Below are 20,229 nucleotides of genomic sequence, written 5' to 3'. Positions count from 1 at the left end.
CACACACACACACACACACACACACACACACACACACACACACACACACACACCCCCACACTTAGTTTATCTTAGTTTTCTTAAAGGGTTTGATCTCTAGTAGTTCAACTGTATTCCAGACTGTGATCATGCTTCTAAGAGTATATGGACAACACAAGTTGGACTCTAAAGGTTATAGTGTCCTATACAAATGACCATACAAACTCGGGTTGGTATGAAGCAGGGGTGGATATTGGTGGCATTGAGGGATAGAGATGAATGTGATCAAAATACAAGATAGGCAATTCTCAAAGAATTAATAAAAATATTTATTAAAATGATACGAAAGAAGGAATAAGAGTTTCTATGTCCAGTAGGAAAGGCTTTCTTAGCAGACATCTATGCAAATTACGGCCAGAAAACTGATTCTCCGCTTCCATCAGCTAAGATGGTAGAAGATGTCCATGTCATTCAGAATTCTCTTGGCTGATTTGTCTTGAATATGCTTATATCAGTTATATCACGACATCATGGAGATAATGATAAAATAAATCAATGATATCTCAGCTGATTTCTCCCGACTGTGAAAAAAACTTTGAACTATGTAACAAAATTTAATATAGATCAGTTAATAAAAATGAAGGAAATTAATTTAAATAAAAACAGAATGATTTGGAGAGTTCATAAAAATTCTTAAAACATTCATTTAGATTGATTCTTATGAGTCTAAACCGAATAAACAAATGGAAAAAAAATACTGCATAACGGTGAAAATAGTTTATTTAAGGAAGTTTGCAGAATGTCAGATTGAATATACAAACACCCTTAAAGTGGGCTTGGCTCAATTTCCAAAAGACTTGGAAAGACTATACACTGTAAGTTAGAACAAAATTACATGTAGCATGTTTGCATTGTACAACATGTATATAGCATGTACACACGTCTTCTTTTACTCAATTTTACTTCTACTCTTCTTCGTTTTCAATTAACAATCTTTGCACTCCATCGTGATCTGGTTAGAGGACTTGCTTTATTTTTCTTGCCATGTGCTAAACATGCAACATTAAATGTTCTATTGCTGGCTTTTGAGGGTAAGAGCACAGGTTTACATCTCTCACCACTAACTGAAATTTGGATACCTAAATACTGAGTCAAGTTTTTCTTAAAGGTAAATGCTGTCATATCTTCAAGTGTCTGAATCTGCAGGGATGAGAATTCTAATTTATATCTCATCTTCACCACTGGATTATATTTTGCTAAGCTCATATTTTACCTTATATAACAGAAGGATCCACTTGTGACTATATCCTTTCTCTAGGGTGATGTGTCTCATTCTCTGTGGGCCCTAACCTCTTTGGGGGTCACATATTAGATATCCTGCATATTAGAGATTTACATTACAATTCATAACTGTAGCAAAATTACAATTATGAAGTACTATCTAAATAATTTTATGATTGTGATTCAACGCAACATAAGGAAATGTATTAAGAGCCACAGAATGAACAAGTTTGAGAACCAGTGGTCTAAGGTTCCTTAGACTCTGTTCATGATTATGATAATATTCCATGTCTGCATTTCTTTTCATGTTACAGAGAGTTGTCATATAATTTGATTGTGACATTGACTCCATGTGGTTCCTGTTCTTATCCTGACTGCAGATAAGAAAACAGAGGACTTAGGCAGATTTATTTTTCTGAAGGTCGCACACCTAATAAAAGGCATGGCCTAGAATGACATTCTAATAAATTAGAAACTAACTTGATTTCAATAAAATATAAGTAACCATACCTCTGGGTCCCACTTCAGAAGTGTGTGGAGATTTTGTCCAGAACAAGGAAGTGCAAAGTTCAGAGAGACAAGTGGGAACCAGTGTGGATATAAAGGGTCATTGGATTTGAGATTATAATTATTCTGGTAACCAGAGTCTTTCCACAGACACCAATTAAACACTGAATGGAATAAAAAAGTATGTTAAAAGCTGACAAGGGTTCAGAAGCTAAGGCCCCAGGACTAGAGTCTGAGGCATATGTCTCCAAGAGATTTTTATTTCAACAATGCATAATTACATTGTGCTTAGCTATAACTTGCACTACTGGGTCAAAGCCATGTGAATTTCAGGAGTAAAAATAAATCAAAGTCCAAGTGTCATTGGGAAATGCAAATAATGATGCTATTTACCCTCAATGAATAATCTATTTTTCTGCTTTATTTCACAATATAATCGTCTCTAACAATTAAGTAATGGTAGGATATAAATCACATACTAATATCTGCAAAGAATACCACTTCATTTTTGCTAAATTTAATAAGCTTTAAAAATATCTGTTTATAGTTATTGAGAGAATATTTTAATATTTATTATTATTAATTATCCTCATCTTCCTTCTCCTCCTCCTTTCCTTTCTTCACATCTTTTTCATGTTTGTATTTTTTTTTTGCTCTCTTTATCATCCTCCTTCTCTCTTCTTCTTATCTTTGTGTGGTTCAACAGGAGTTTCCCCAAAGTAATATATTTTAAAAGATTTGTATCCAGAATGGTTGAAGACAGTTTACACCAGCTGCTTTGATTTTACTACAGTGAACTATCAATTTCAGTGCCTTAATTTTAGCTTTGATTTCTTCAGAAATTCTCAAAGTGACTTTGACCAAATGGCTTAATTTATTTAGTCTTCAATCTTTCAATGGAAAAATGAGGAAAAATGGTAATCAAAACACATCAATGTATACAGAAAAACTAGAAGTCATTGGCAAGTTGATGACATTCAGTTTTGACAAGATGATGTCAGTATGCCACCCGGACACATTCTGAGGAAAATATAATTGCTTTCTTTACTTATTGAAAAATTTTCCAAATGGATATTATATGACAGTTTCTGTGCTAAAAAGTTCTGAAAAGAGGAAGAGGAATGTTTATAGAGGTGTTTGTACATTGATGATAGTTTTGTACTGTGGTCAGTAAATTATGGTATAAAGGTGAACTATGATTTACCCTCCACATAGTAAGTTACAGTTCTAAGAAATCATGTGGAATGAGACACAAGGCAGACTTTTCATAGTAAGACCGAGATCACCAAAGGGGACTACTTGACTTTAGATTTGAAGAACAGGTAAAGGGTACAGTTAGGAAAGCAAAAAACAGTTACTATCCAGAGAAGAGGAATGGCCACAGGCCACTTGTAAAGTACGCTGTACTTGCACATTTAAGTGAGGTAAATTAGTGGGGACCATTTCTAAACTATAAGAAATGGTAAAAACCAATCTATATATATGAACTTGGCACAGGCCAAATTTTATCAGATCTATAGGTCATCTTATAATTTCATTCTTTTCATCAAAATTAGTATTTGTCAAAAGGCTTCAAGTAGACTGGGGACAAGGCTGAATCTGCTTCTTAAGTAATAATTCTGATGGCTTTTGGGAGTACAAATTGAAAAGTGATCAGAGTTGATTCTGGGACACTTAGTTAAGAGAGTATTCTATATTCAGGCAAAAGCAGATCATGGTTTGAACTACAGGGTACTCATTAAATTTGACTAATTAGCATTATCTGAGAGCAGCTCTGCTCAAAGATTCAATTACTGACCTTCTACCAATATGTCAGAATAGAACGATTCCTCTAAGTGTTATTTTTCATAAACCTGGAAAAGACCTCAGAGATAATTAAGCCTCATTGTTTTCAAATTGTTTTGCCAAAAGAAAAATCACCTTATCTTCCCAAATGAGTTTAATTCAGAATTCCCATAAAGAAAACATCACTGTGTGAGCTAAAAATGAGTTACGATTGTTTCCTCTTCAATCTGTATGCCATATTGGACAGTGATGACTTGAATTCAGGTACCTCCTTTGTAAAACACTGTCTTTTATACCCTACCACATATAGACAATGGTGAATTGAAGACATTGTTTTTTTCTTTAATTACCCCCAAAGGCTTGCATGGTGCTGGTAGTCATGATGGTCAGTTAATGGTCCCAGTTTTGCATAGAGGATATCTGAATACAGCATTTCCCGAGAGGCTTTGTTTTTCACATCTCAAACTCTTTTTCTTCATCTTTACTTTCTCCCTCTCCCTTTAGCAATAAGAACATCCCAGTACTGAGAACAATTTCTTTATAAGTATCTGTGAGTATCTCCCTTCATGGCTGGATAGAATATTGTATTAGAATAGAGTATTATAAAAGTAGACATGGTCTCCTCCATGACAAAACTCTACCATTCAACTTTGCATCATTGTGCTTTAATGATTTCCTTCATAGAAGTGAGATGAATTAGTGCTACCTCACTAATGATAAGATGATAAGGGTGATGGATTAATCTCTAACACTGGTGGATCAGATTACACACACCAACTTGTTACATTGGCTTTTAACTCAATCTTGTTCTTTTCCCTTTGAATTTGGATTCAAGTACACCTTACTTTCATTGCTCTGTTTCATCCAATAATCCATATTTCTGAACTGTACTTAATACAAAAAAATGACCTTCTGATAGATGAAAAGTAATTATTCTCATGTTAAATATGAGAGAACCAGGAATTGAGCTGGGTGTGGACACCCACCTCTCTAATGCTAGTATTCAAGAGGTAGAAGCATAATTGCTGAAATATTGAATTTACTGTGGCCTACACATTGAGAACTTGTTTGTTTGGTGTGTGTTTGTGTGTGTGTGTGTGTGTGTGTGTGTGTGTGTGTGTGTGTGTTTTCACGCACATATGTGCTTGGGTCAGGTTATCTGGGTTTCCAATAATCAAAAGTCTGAATAGTCAAACTAGAATCTATGTCTTGAATCTTATTTTTAACTGCATAATGCAATGACTATGGATGACAGAGTCACATGAAATTTTTCTATGGACCTCTCTTTTACTTTACAATTCAAACCACAGGAGTCTGAAACTAGAAATGGGTTTTCTACATACTAATAAAAATCCATAAGTGTATAGCAAAACCTTGTGACGGAACATCACACATGAAATTCCAAAAGTCATTTGGCTGAGTTTAGAATCGAACTTATAATCTTCCTGGACTGGACATGTGGTGGTATAGGTGTTATTTATCTTGGCACTTTCAAAGCAGTGTACATGGTAACCCTTCAGGAAACATTCGTTCCATTATCCTAAAGATAACAGAAAGTGGAGAATAGTCTTGAAAGCATTGCCAGAGACAACTTCCCGAACAGAATACCAATCGCTTAACACTAAGAATTACCATTAATAAATGAGATTTTATGAAACCAAAAAGCTTCTATGAAGCAATGGACACAATCTATAGAAAAAAACAGCAGCCCACGAATAGGAAAAAGACTTTTACTGACTCCAAATCTGACAGAGAACTAATAATTAAAATATATAAAGAACTCAAGAAACTAGATATCTACAAACTAAGTATAATCCAATTCAAAATGAGCTACAGATCTGAACAGGATTCCCAACAGAGAAATCACCAAGAAACAATTAAAGAAATAGTCTAAATCCTTAGCCATCAGTTATATGTAAATCAAAATGACTTTGAGATTCTATATCACACCTGTAATAATTTCTAAGCTCAAAAAAAAAGTGATGGCTCATGTTGGTGAGGATGTGCAGCAAGGGGAACACTCATCTACTGCTAGTAGGTATGCAAACTTGTATAGCCACTTTGGAAACCAATATGGTGGTTTCTCAAGACCCAGCTATATCACTATTGGGTATATTCCCAAAGGATGCTCCATCCTTTCATTAGGACACTTGCTCAATTATGTTCATAACAACTTTACTTGTAAGAGCTAGAAGTAGAAATGACCTAGATGCCCTCAAACAGAGAACGAATAAAGAAAATATGTTACATTTAAACAATGAAATATTACTCATCTGTTAAAAATAGACATCATAAAATATTCAGACAAATGGAACTAGAAAACAATAATACTATGTGTGGTAACACAGAAGTAGAAAGATGAACATACTATTACTCACTTATAAGTAGAAATTAGCTGTAAACCAAAAGACACTCATACTACAGTTCACAGACCCAAAGAGGCTAAGAAACAAGGAGCGTTTCAGAGGAAATGCAAGGAATCCTGGGGAAAGGGATAAAGAATTGATTTTGCAGACAGAATGGTAGGATTGAGAACAGGAACAATCAGATGGTGATGGTGGTAGTGGTTGTGGTGGTGGTTGTGGTGGTGGGATCTTTACACAAATAAATGGAATTTGGTGCATTTCAGGGAGAGGTAGAAAGCTAGTGCACTGGAAACTTCAAGGAATTTACAGGAATGACCTTAGCAAAGACTCCTACTAAACAGGGAAACAGAGCCTAAACTGTCCTGCCTGCAGAGTGTTGTTGGACCAGAGCCTAGCCGAATCATTATCAAAAAGACCAGAGATACTTCAGTCAGCAACTGATCTGAGCAGATGCATAGTCAATCTGCACCTTGTGTTCTCTCTCTCTCTCTCTCTCTCTCTCTCTATATATATATATATATATATATATATATATATATATATATATATATATATATTAATTTATCTTGGCACTTCAAAACCATGAATATGGTAACTTCTCAGGAAACATTTGTTCCATTATCCAGAATTGGGCCAAGACTCTTTCCACTCTAAAGAATGTCTGCCCAGTTCTTGCTTGGGGTTCAGAGCTTGATTCAAAGCCCCACAACAGAAAAGTCACCATAACCCTCATCAGAGAGACCCCTTTTTAGTCTCAATCATAGGACCAGCACCTATAAACCTTGAACCTTATCTATCACATCTCTAATCATGAAATTTTAATCCCTATTTTGATATCACCACACTGAAAGCTGAGTATCCCTCCACAACAGAGATCTGTTTGCACAGTACTTTTCTTGATAATATGGGCTTTTCCTACTCAGCTAATTTAGGTAGCCAGCAAAATAATTTTAAACCTTCTCTTCAGCTGTAGTATAAGCTAAGATATATTAATTACATCGCTTGGCTCATGTATTCTTTTTTTTCCTCCATAAAATGGATCAACAACACATACTCCCTAGAAATAGGAGAAGGATAAAATGCAAGTTGTGTCATACCATAACTACCAGGACTCTGTATTATTCAGTAATAAGGGTCTTATAAGACATTAATAGGTAAAATGTCAATGCTAGTTTTATTGAGAATTTTGCTTATTAAGATCACTGTTATTCTTTCATGTGGGTAAAAACCTATATTTCACTAAACACTCTTATGATCTATGTAATATTATTAACTTTCTTTTACAAAACAAACTAACAAACAAATCAAGGTACAAAAATGTTAGTACCTCATGTCATAATCACTATATGGTAATAGAGTTGGGATTTCAACCTAAGGAGTCTGATTCAAAAATCTGCACATAATGAGTTCTATTATTTGCTACACTATTGCCTGCTTATTACATAATTAGGTATTTTTGGTGTGCATTACTGCTATCATTGATATTATTGCTGTCATTACTATTAATCTTATATTCCCTATAGGGTATAGTTTCTTTGATCTCCATTTATACTCAATGTTAGTGTTTTTTATAGTACCTAATCCCATGGTACCATGCAGTGGGCTGTGGGGTAATTACCTCACAGTTGCAAATTCTCTGAAGTATAAGAAAAATGAGCCAGAAATGTATGTCTATTGGTATAATAGCAGTCTCATTGTTATAGGGATAACTAATTAATTACTTTCTTTTTGATGAGGAGGTTTACTCTATAAGGGGACCAAATAGTAAATTTGTTCTAAAACACATAATTTAGGAGCAAGTAAGATGATTTTTTTATCTCACTTATCATATCTTCAAACATTCCCTAAAAGTTAGTGTTTATACCCATAGAAGAAGGAGATTTTTTTCAGCCAGAAAGGGAGAAATATCTTGCAATGATTCATGGTTGCACAAGATGCTGACAATAAAAGATGTGTAAGGATTCAGCCCTAACAAGAAATTAACATTACTCCTGTAAGGCTGAAGAAACATTTCAGAAAGGGGGACAGAGAAAATGTAAATCTTTAAAAATGTAAAGGGGGTAAAATATCATCTTCTAAATAAGATCTAGAAAACAATGACTACCATGAATCACAAGAGCTGTGCATACTGCAGAATCCATAGAAATTGCTTCCTTCTAACAGCTATAAATGAGCAAGGGACTCCTGGAGCTCTACTACATACATCTGATCTCTTGGCAACCAACAGATTTGGGGAGAGGGAGAAACATCGTTTCTATGTATATATCTAACGAGTGAACCCCAGACTCAAATGGTTAGTTCCAAACTAATTATCATATAGATGATTCCACTTAAATTCCATAGGAAACTAAATTAAGCCAAAAGTAGTGAATAGGTAAAGGGGTAAAGGTAAATAGATATCCACGGGAAGAGGAAGGGGTTGGTAAGGACAGAAAGGAAATAAGAATGGAGAATCAAAATAATGTGTATGTATAAAATTGTGCAAGAACAAAAATTTGCTAATAAAAAATAAAAACACTCTCAGGTTAGATTTACATATTAAGCATGTTTGCTCTCTTCACGGCTATACAAATGCCAAAAATTAGTAAAACCCACTCACCTTCAACATGTAGTGCTTAGCGAAAGGCAGGGGATGCAACTGTACAAATTCCAGACTGTGGCTGGTAAGCACCACTGAACCAACCATTTATGTGGTTCCCCTTATGCTTGAGGTCGATAAAGTTGTGGGTTTGCTGGCATGGATTTTTCCTAACCGACCTGTGAAATTGCCCTTGTGCTATATCCTACTCCAGGAATAGGGTATGTCCAAAGTAAAAGGGATTGGCAGGGAAGATTTCTGTGACATATCTCACATTGGAAAGATCCTCACAATATTCTATGCGATATTTTAAAATGGACATGATTCCTTCTAGCTGGCAAAGGTATGTTTGAAGAAATCTTAGTACTTTCTTTGTTTCCAGGATGTCTTCCTTTCATAGCCCAGGTGCCATGCTGCAAGAAGAACAAGTGACATGTAGAGGACATGGGTATGCATTCTAGTTGACAGCCACAGCTGAGCCTCCAGCTGACAACCAGCATCAACTGCCAACTCTGCGAGGGAGGTGCTTTGGCGGTCCACTGAGGAAAGTCACCCAAGGACACTGGCCTCAGCCAATTTGAGAGTCCTCTAACTGTATCAACCTATACAATCATGGAAGGTCACAGTGCATGGTTTTGAGAGTTTTAGTCATTTTTTTTTTCGTGTAAATAGCCAAGATAGTCTTCTGCCTAGTAATCTGGTAATAAACTTTGATCAAGTAAAGTTCCAAACATCCAGGGTTGACCTCTCACTAAAAGGTAAATGATTCCTTTGAAATATCAATAATGACTGATAATTATTTAGTACATTTCCGACGTTCCTTTGCCTCATTCCTATGCCTATACTCATACAAGTATAGTAACAGTACCTGGTTTATGAAATTGTGATGTGATGAAGCAATGAATTCATGTAAGACAACAAAATATCAGGCATTTGCATAGCAAATGATTACCTTGCCACTTTTGACTATAGTCAAATATTTCACTAGGTCTTTAAATTTTAAAATTCTTCATCCTTATACTTAACCTGAAGGCAATTATCATTATTCAGTGCCACAAATGAGATGCAGGTACTTACATAAAGCTTGATGGCTGGGAAAGGGCAAAAAGAACTGACTCCAAGCTGGGTACAGTAAATGATCTTTGCTCTCCCCCTCTCTCATCCTGCCTCAGTGCCACCCTTCTGCGGGACACGTGAAAACGGCAGTGGCACCTGTTGCAAAAACAGCACCTGCTCAGAGCACTCAGCTCCTATGGCGTTCGACAAGCAGAAAACTTGAAGCTGAGCAATCAGTTCATTTGCAAACATAAACCGGCTCAGCTAGAGGTGGCTCAAGGTTCTCACTGCTATCACCTCTGTGTGACACCGCTCTTTGGCAGAGAGGTGCCCTGCTAGTCTGAGAAATGCTTATTAAAGCCTCAGATTCAGATGTCAGGAAGCAGCCCACAGCCAGGCCAAGGAAGTTCAGCTCCCCTGAGAAGGCTTCAGAGCCTCATTTCTATGCTCCCACCCTCGGCAGGATAGCATTCATCCCTCTGTATATGAACATCACATAATGACTTGCCAACTGCGGATTCCAGATGCACTACTAGAGAGAGTGGAAGGAATGTTGGGATTAAGCTAAGCTTTCTCTTTTTCAGGTGGGCCGGCCAACACCCAGAGCTCTGTATTTAAAGATCCCAGTATCAGTATTGTAATTCTAGCTATCCACATCTGTCAAATTCCACAAGCAGAAGGAATGGGTTAAGCACAGTGATGGACACTTGAGCTCTGAATCAGGAAGTCACTTATCCAAGATGAAATAGCCTCACTAACACTAAGGCATAGTCAAATTCATCTTTCAAGTTCAGGTTCCCGACAGTACAGTTCACACATTCTACTATTTTGGTCCCTCCTCTATTTGTCTAATGAATTTCTGACACCTAGCCCATTGTGTCAGTGGAGGTTTATGCCCTGTGGATTTCTTCTCGAATTTAATTAATGTGCTTCCCCAGCATCTTTACTTTGAATTTCTGAAGTGATGTATAAGAAATGTTATAGATGTACGTGTGGTCTTGCAATGGCTAAATATTGCTCCTTTTGCCCAGATTTACTTCTCTTTGTTCCGTCTTGAAACTCAGTTTATTTATCTAAAGATGTGACAGAAATCTTTAAGAGTAATGGTTTCAACCTGTGGCTCATGACCCCATTTGGGGATCACATATCAAACATCTTGCATTTTAGAAATTCACATTGTGATTTAAACAGTAGCAGAATTACAGTTATGAAGTAGCAGCAAAATAATTTTAGGAGTGAGGGGCTCCACAATATGAGGAAATTGTTAAAATGCTTCAGCATTCCGGTGTTACGGGCTGGGTTATTTAACGTCCCCTGCAAATGCAAATGTGGAAGACCTGCTCTCGCAGTACAGCTAAACAGAACTGTATTCACATGCCTTTTTTTAGGTTAAAATGAGCTCATTAGGGATGAATGCTAATACAGTAGGACTGGTTCTAAATCAGAGGAGGACACAGACATACCTGGGTGAAGCAAACCCTGGGCACAGGACATAGGGGACAAGCCATAGAGTCCTCAGAAGAAACAACCTTACCAAAGCCTGTATTTAAACTTCTGGCTACTAGAATTGTAGCAAAATAGATGTCTGCCGTTTAAGCTGCTGAGTCCATAGGACTTAGCTGAAATAACCTTTACAAAATACCCACCTGAGGTAAATTTTCTTTTCTGATTCACATAGGAACTTTTCCTCACTCCTGCTCTGAGAGCCATCTTTCACAGCACTGTGGACTCTATTCACTTACTTACGAGCCACAAACAGTGCCTGAGGCTGGTCACCTGCCACAGGCCTGATAAATCTAGTGGTTCTACTTCAGAGACTCCCTTATGGTGGCAGCTTGGGCATCTGCTGCGTGCAACAGGGAAGTCAATTTGTGAACAGACCCTTTTCCAAGTCTGTGGTTCAGCAGTACAGCAGCACATCAGCAACTGACAGAAAAAAAAATCGATTTCACTCCCCAAATGGTTATTACAAATGAGAGACAATGCAGTGGACTCAGAATTGGAAGGACTGAGGCAAGCAAAGATGAACAGCACTAGTGTGTAAGGATACGCGTCACAGTGCAGGAAAGAGAGAGGGCGCACTAAGAAACATGGCTTTATAGAAGTGAGAACTTGGACTAAGGAACACTTTGTATACAGTCAGGGAAGATGTCAGAGAAGAAGCAACATTAGCTCTAGATGTAGAAACAAAAGAGGAGAAAGTTTCAATGTGGGAAACACATCTTGAACTGTCTAGAGAAATATGAATTAATTCTTGCCTTGTGTGCTAGCACACCAGGAATTTCAGAGGACAGATTTGAATTTATAGATTTAAATGCAATTTTAACTTATGCTTTTCAACAGATTGGCTAAATCTCATTCCTCGTGACTTTTGGAGCCAGATAATTCCTTAAGAGACTGTCCTGTATAATATCATTGCATGTGACAATTAAAAATGTCCTTGTACATATCCACACACTCCTTGGGGACAAAGTCAACCCCATTTGAAAAACCACTGATTAAATGTAGCAGCTTTTGAACTAGTGACTTCATTTCTCTGAAATTCAGTGTTCTGAATTTCACAATAGGAAAATGAACACACACACACACACACACACACACACACACACACACACACACACACACACTGTGGCCAAGACAGATCATGCTATATAAAGTTGACATGATTTTTCAAAATATACTTGCGTGTGTGTGTGTGTGTGTGTGTGTGTGTGTGTGTGTATGCGCGCACGCACGCACGTGTGCACCCGCACATGCATTCATTGTACATGAAGGTATGCGTACATGTGTATACATGCAAAGACCAAAGAGAGTGTCCCCTTCTCTCATTTTCTACATATTTTTCTGAGGCAATTCTTCTCCCTAATCTTGAGTCTTGTGTTTTCTCAGCTAAGTAAATGGCCAACAAGTCACAGCATACCTGCCTCCTTTCTGACTAGAGTTAAGGTTACATATTTGTGCCAGATGTTTAACTTAGTCAGTGGGTACAGAATGAGCCTGGTAGTCCTCATGATTAGGCAAAAATTACTCTTAATCACTAAGTTATCTTCCTAGTCCCCAAACTGTCTCATTGGTTAAAAAATTGTATATTTTCTCTGAATGAAATAAAAGACAAGATCCTATTAGCAACACAAAATGAAAGATAATACAAATATTCTGACTGAATCAGGACAACAAGTCTGATTCAGTCTCCCCACCTGGATTTACCCCACCATGCTCCCAAAACGCTTTATGGCGATCTTGTGATAGCCTCATTGAAACTCTGGATACAATGCTATAGAAACTTCTCAACTGCAGATAGATTGCAAATTGCCTGGAAGAATAGAGTTTGAGCAACCGAGATTGAATACTGGCTTCTTCATTGAAAAGGTAGACCCTGTCTGTTCATTCCTGTATTTCCCATTGGAAATCAGTGTAAATGGTCCAAGACAGGGCAAAGCTAGAACCAGTCTAGGCAAAAAAGGCAACTGTGAACTGATGTGGGCACTTATCTTCAGATACGATCATACACTGAGGGGATTGGCCTGAATTATCCTCCTTAAAATTTTCACTAGTTGATGCTACATTTGTTCCACTTCACTCTAGGCCCTGATCAGAGGTCCTCAACTACCTCAATTGTCTGGTTAACTAGTTAGCCCAGTTCCTTTATCATTAAGAAGAGATACAAACTCTTCCTAACCAAGTACTTTTAAAATTGTACAGATAATGCATTTTAAGCAAACTGAAGGGTGCCATAGAGTTGCTGGTATCAGGGTTGGAAGTCATCATCGGTCAGATTAGAAATGGCACAAGCAATGCAAAACTGACCCTCATGGCTCAATTTCCTTTGTCATTTGCCATTATTAGGAATCTGATTTCTAAACTTTGCACACAGATGCTCAAATCAGCAAATGTGCAAGTCTTTTAAATGAAGTGAAGGTAGCATTTGTATATTACCCATGCAGAATCCTCCACACTTTACGTCATCTTCAGAGTGCTTATAATCCTTCATTTAACATACTTGTATCATGTGGTTTAGAAAAAAATGACTAGAAAAAGAATCTAAGCAAGTGCAATAGAAACCCAAATTTTGTTTTGATAATTTCAATCTGAGGTTAGGTAAACTGTAGATGGAGAACTTGTAGACAGAGAACAATGGTATACTTTAAAAAGCATATGGAATTTAAAAGTTGCAAGAACCAAAGGCAGTCAGGAACATGGACTGCCTTGCTTAAAGAGGCCTTACTATGCCACTTGAAGCACATACCCATCTGCTTTAGGAGAGTGTGCGGGCTGACACTGAGCAACTGGGTTATAGGACACCGTAGAAGTAGATTAGTAAGAGCACATACCTCTCTCTAGGCAGCTGGTGGTTGGGATTGTGGCGACAGCGCACACTGAGGCCAAAGAGCTTGCGGGCAGTACGCTGGATTTTCTGCCTTTGAGCCTCAGTGGCACTCTGCAGAAGCTTGTAACGGCTCTGCAGGTCCCAGTCATTGCCCCAGTGCTGGTGGATGCTGCCAATGGTCAGGAAGTGGTTGCTTGGGAGACGCTTCATAAATGACTTGAACTCATCTGACAAGAGACAAGAGTTGGGAGAGAACATGTGAGCATGACAGCCACCACTTAAAGTCCTGTTTTAAGATTTAATTCTCACATTTTCTTTCAGTATTGCCACTATCTTCATAACAGTTTGAAAATGGAAACAATATAAATGTCCTTCAGGCAACAAAGGGGATAACAAAAATGTGGTACATATACACTGCACAATACCATTCTGCTATAAAGAAAAATAAAATTGTAAAGTTGGCCAGTAAATGGATGTATTGAGAAAAGATTATGTTGCATGAAGTTACCCAGACCTGGAAAGACAAATGTTACATGTTCTATCTCCCCAGATGCTCCTAGCTCTAAATCTTCATATATAAATGTCCTCCTTATCACCATTAAGCAAAGTAGTCTGCATCAGAAGGAGATCATTATAGACTACCACAATCAATCAGAATACAGAACTGTGGAGTCCAGTCCTCCTGATACACATACACAACCACTCCCACATATAAGTTATGCTCCAGGAACACTGAGGAAGAGTGGCCATAAAGATTCTTAGAGCCAGAATAGCAAGAAGTTTGTTTTGAGAGTGTGCCTTCTAGACAGAATAGAAGCCACATGCATACAGTCTAACCAACATGTCTGTTTATCATGAGTGAGCATGGACAAGAGTGGATGTACAAAAGTGGACCTGGGAACTCCCATAAGGCCTCAGCCATACACAGAGAGTTAAAGGCAACTAAGGAGAGGTGGAAAAACAGGAAACAGATCTTCTCCGGGAAAGAGCACACCAGATGGTTTTAGGTCAGTCCTGTATTCGTTTTTTATGTTCAGCTCCATCTGCCCACGAATGACCATGTAATTTGAATGAAGCCAGCATAACATTGCATAGTCTGCTGTGCAGCTAACATTGTGCCCGTATTGAAAGGTACCTATAGAAGATATGTACATTTAAGATAAGGTTCTACAGGGGCTGGGGATTTAGCTCAGTGGTAGAGCGCTTACCTAGGAAGCGCAAGGCCCCTGGGTTCGGTCCCCAGCTCCAAAAAAGAACCAAAAAAAAAAAAAAAAAAAAAAAAAAAAAAAAAAAAAAAGATAAGGTTCTACAAACTTCCACCATGTAGATGTCAGGTTACAATACACTCCCTTTGCATTCACACTTAACAGTGATTTTTGAATCAAATTACTATTCTTATTTTTCTAAAAACATTTTAGCCAATCTGCATAGAAAATTAATCTATTATGATTTTGGTAGAACTGTAACTGAAAATGAATGTGAAGAAAACAGTTAATAAATTCTAGTCGGTTATTGTTGCCTGCTAAGTGAACAAATCCATGTGTCTTCTTTCCCTTTGAAGGACAGGAATCTGGTAGATTTAGAGTGGTGTTAAAACCATAGTAGCACCCAACTGAATCTTTCTCTTTGATGTAACCTGTAGGGTTTAATGGAGGACTGAAGGAGGTGAAACTCTACACTCATGATCTGTCATTTGAAGTCCTAGGTGTCAACATCTTTTCCAGTGCTGGGAAACTACAATTTAAGACATGTTAAGAGGTCTCTTAGGAGACGTTTCAGCACTAGTCCTCAATATCTGAATTTATGAGCAACATGTCAGGCAACACTTTGATATAACCTTAGAAATAACCTAACTCAGCTTTCTTGATCCACATAGAAGGGAAACTAAAGCCTAGAACAACAAAATGGTTTTTTTTTGTTGTTGTTGTTGTTGTTGCTGTTGTTTGTTTGTGTTTTGAAAGATAACAGACATAGAACCTCAAGAACCAAAAGGAAAACCTGCTTTTATCTACTCTGACACTTACTCAGCCACACCATCCTTCCTCAGTGTCTTTCTCAACTGCTGTGGAAAATGAAACAAAATATGGGTCATTTTGCAGGTAAAAGGTTTCAGGCAAATGGATGGAACTAGAAAATACCATACTAAATGAGGTACCTCAGACTCCGAAAGAGTATGAACTCATTTATAATGAACATTAGCCGTAAAGTTCAGTATGACCATGCTATAATCCACAAACCCAAAGAAACTATGTAACAAGGAGGACCCAAGAAATACTACTTATATATCACACAGAAGGGGGAAATAAAAGAGAAATCTGAAGTAGATGGAGGGAGGGAACTGGGTGGGAGTGAGTGGGAAGGGGAATAAGGTAGAGACCAGGTGGGGCAAGTGGGGAGTGCTGAGAGAGACAACAGAAATCATTGGGGTGAGGCAGCCCTAGATGGGAAATTCCTGGAAGTCTTTCTGTGTGACCCTAGCTTAGACCCTTAATAGGGGGCAAATGGAGCCTAAAGTGGCCACCTCCTGTTTACACATTAGGCTTCCAGTGGAGGGAGGGGAACACAAATTCACCCATAAGACCTTCAACACAATTTTGTCCTGCCTAAAAGAAATGTAGGAATAAAGGTGGAACAGAGCCAACCAATGACTACCACAACTTGAGACCCATCCCATGGGAGAAAGTCAACCCCTGACACTATTAATGATATTTGTCTATGTTCACAGAGAGGAATCTAATATAACTGTGTCCCGAAAGGCTTCATTCAGCAGCTGATGGAAACAGATGCCGAGACCCACAGCTCAACAAGCCAGAGCTTGAGGAGTCTTGTGGAAGGACGGGGTGAGAGACTGAGGGAGGCAGAGGACACCACAAGAAGACCTCAGCTAATCTGGTCCCAAAGGGGCTCACAGAGGCTGAACCATCAACCATTCATGGGCCAGTCTCCTAGACCCCTATATATTTATAGCAGATGTGTAGCTTGGTCTTTATGTGGGTTTCCTAACAATTGGAGTGGGGGGGCTGTCTCTGACTCTATTATGGGCCTATGGATGCCTTTCTCATAGCTGAGCTGTCTTGCCTAGCCTCAATCCGAGAAGATGCACTTAGTCCTGGTGTGAGTTGCTATATCAGGGTGAGTAGGTACCCATTGGAGACATCATAGTCTCTGAAGAGAGTGGAAATGGGATGGAGTAGGGTATAAGGGTAGAACAGTGAGGAGAGGAGGGAGGGATCTTGGATCATGCTGTTAAATGAAAAAATAAGCAAACAAAAACAAAACCAAAACAAAACCAAATACATTTGTTACAGCTGAAGAATTTTATTTCATGCTATTAAAAACTCAAGGGAACTTCAGGCCCATACATACATTTATTTTATTTTATAAGGACAACTTGCATAGCTCTCAATAGTTACAGAACCTAATCCCCAGCACCTGGAAATCATCAATGATCTTCATGGCAAACCTAGGAAGTACATATCTGTAGTGTCTCCCTCTGGAGGTTTGGAAGAGAGGAGGCAGCAAACTTGCACTGGGTCAATGGCCAGTAGGCAGTAACATTGAAACTGCAGCCTTGATCCAGAATGCATGCTCTCACTTAACGTATTGTACTCCCTCTCAACACACAGACAGAAGCCTTGACTCTTGGCATACCAAGAGGGAAAAAATGTTCTAAAAACCAATGTTTTCAGTCAGACATTTAGAAACTTCGTAATGAGAGTTAAATATAAAAAATTCAAATACCATATTGACAAGTGAAGAATATGGGGCCCACATTAATACATCTGTCAAATTGGTATAACTGTATCTAATCCAAATTTAGAAATTGTGAAACCATAAAATTGATTATTTTATTAATTTTCCTCCCAGGGGTAAGGACTTGAACAAATAAAAGAAAAAAGAACAAGTTCATGACATAGATACTTGTTTTCAAGTAGCTGATATATATTAAATTGAGAAATTGTTTCAGAGGGATTTGTGCAGGAGATCCATGTATGCATACCATATAAGGAAAATGAGCAAAACAAATCATTTAGCATTTTCTTATTCTGCAGCATCTCACATTCTGTCCCGTTACTCACCCACTCATAGTAGCTTCTTTTTGAAACTAGAGTTCTTTATTACTAGTGCAGACATCCTGCATTTCCTTTGGAATTTTAGTAATTAGTAGCAGTTCTTTGTAAAAGGAGTCTGTCAAATCTATTTTGTTTGAGGCCGAGAATCAACATAATGCCCTTCTATCATGATTATGCTGCTTTACAGATCCAAGAATTTGAGAGAGACTAATGGAGACAGCTTCATAAGATCCACAGTAGCTCCATCGAGTTGCATGACCCTGGAGGAGCAGAATCTCTGACGGATCTTCTATGTTGTCAGGCTGGGGTTTCAAGTTCATGGTAACCAATCATTTCAAATTAACTCCTGGGAACGTCTGCTTTTGTTTGTGATACACAGTGGCTCTGAGATAAGATTTTGTTTGGTCAAAGGATTTTGTGGCTAAAGACTTAGATACCTTCAGATATTCAAAACATAATCATGACCTCTCATTTATCAGATGAGGGGGATCAGGTCTACAGAGTTCAGTAGAATTAATAAAATGAAAAGATTGCTGTGAGAGCTAGGATCGGAGTCAGGGATTCCATTACCAACGCTGCCCTTTACAAAGAGATTCAGGGAAGAGTCTGAGTATTGGAGTCCTTACTGCTCCCTGGAAAGACACACTGTACTTGCTTTCACGTGAGTGTAACAGACAGGAGGATATATAAAATTGTTTAGCAAACTATAATATAGCTCTATTGATTAGGTTATTCACTTAACAGATGTTAAAACACATAAGTGTACTATGTCTTGGTGAAGCTTCTTGGAATTCTTAAGGATCCTTAAACTTATACTGTTTAAAGCTAACTGTATTACCTTGATTTCAAACTTTCATGTGTGTTCTAGCCAAAGGATAGCAACAACTATAATGTTATCTAATATACATCTTCAAGCCATGCTCCCTGACATCATCTCAGTTTTTCGATTAAACTCTCTGAGACAACTATCATCTAGCTGTGTCCATTCCACTTCTAAATATGCCAGCCATTCTGTACATTTCTTCATCTACTCCCTGATCTACACTGGGGTTTTCACTCCGCAGAAACCTGTGAACGAAATCTCTGAATCACAGGACAATGAGACTTTCACTTGTTTTCAACGTGGCCACCATTCACTTTGTTGGTCACACTGCCTGCATGTCTATGTCCTAGCTAATCCTCAGTGCTAGCTGATCCTTATCCTTACTCATAGACACTTGGAACTTCATAATCATTTACATCTTTTAAATGGTTAAATAATTAGTTTCTGACAGAATTCAAAGCTTCAAGAAGGCAAATGTCCAACTTTAGACCTGACCCACTTATGACCTTGAATAACTGACTTTTCTTCACTGTAACTCATTATTCTGAACCAGGAAATGTAGGGACTAGCTAAATTATCAGAAAAGTAAATTTCAGTTTTGTGTGTATTCAACTATCTACATAATTTTATCTTGCTATACATGCATAAGACATACGTGTACATACACATGTGCTTATGTATCATATAAAAACACATACACACTTATATATACTTATGTGTGCTTATTGATTCATACTTATACACACTTTGGTTTTTACACACATTCACACATAAACAGAAACTCAGGAACAAATATCACACCGTCTGACTCTCCACTCTGTATAGATGTCTTTGCAGTTTTATCTTGCCATCAATCCAACAGCGATGATACATCATATAAGCACATTGTCTTATGATATCCACTGTTTCATTCTGTGAAGGCTGAATGTGTGACTGCACTGTGAGGGCTACTACACTTGACCCTGAACCCATGAACGTGGACAAGTACTGTTACATTAGTCTAAACTGCAGTTAGGTTATGTCATTTTCTAGGTTTTGCTAGAGGCATTCAAGGTAGTAGTCTGTGTACCTGAATTCTCCAGGTCCTTATAAGCTTCAGTCCAGGCCTTGGCCATGTTAGCCAGTGTAAATTCCATGATCTGGATGTCGGTGATAGGGCAGTTGCACTGTGGGAACTCCTCAGCACACTGGCAGCGACACTGGCTGTTCTGACAGACATACTCTCCCTCGCCATTGCACATGATGTAACTCAAGGCCGACTGAACAAACTTCTCTTGCAGATACTGCGGGAAGATTATCTGTAGACCTGGTTAGAAATAGCAAGAAGGGAAAATCAGAAAGGATAAAAAGGTGTTTTATTAACAGCTTCCAAAGGTGACAAGAATTTGGCACTGTATGGTTTCTCCCTGTGCACTGGAAGAAAAATATTTCAAAACATTCTTTGGCATAGATGG

General features: G+C 38.0%; 1 protein-coding gene across 1 annotated transcript in view; it reads right to left on the bottom strand.

Annotated features, from left to right (window-relative positions):
- Positions 1 to 20,229, bottom strand: part of Brinp1 (BMP/retinoic acid inducible neural specific 1) — a 190,095-nt gene that overhangs the window by 17,229 nt on the left and 152,637 nt on the right. Inside the window, exons 6-7 of the mRNA XM_032902854.1 lie at positions 19,845 to 20,081; positions 13,884 to 14,106 (exon numbers count right to left, since the gene is read on the bottom strand). Coding sequence (XP_032758745.1) covers positions 13,884 to 14,106; positions 19,845 to 20,081 — 460 coding nt within the window. The remainder of the gene's footprint in view (positions 1 to 13,883; positions 14,107 to 19,844; positions 20,082 to 20,229) is intronic.

The sequence above is a fragment of the Rattus rattus genome, chromosome 1 (assembly GCF_011064425.1).
Source record: "Rattus rattus isolate New Zealand chromosome 1, Rrattus_CSIRO_v1, whole genome shotgun sequence".
Lineage (NCBI taxonomy): Eukaryota > Metazoa > Chordata > Mammalia > Rodentia > Muridae > Rattus > Rattus rattus.
The sequence above is the reverse complement of the archived record's forward strand: the minus strand, read 5'-3'. Positions and strand labels throughout refer to the sequence as shown.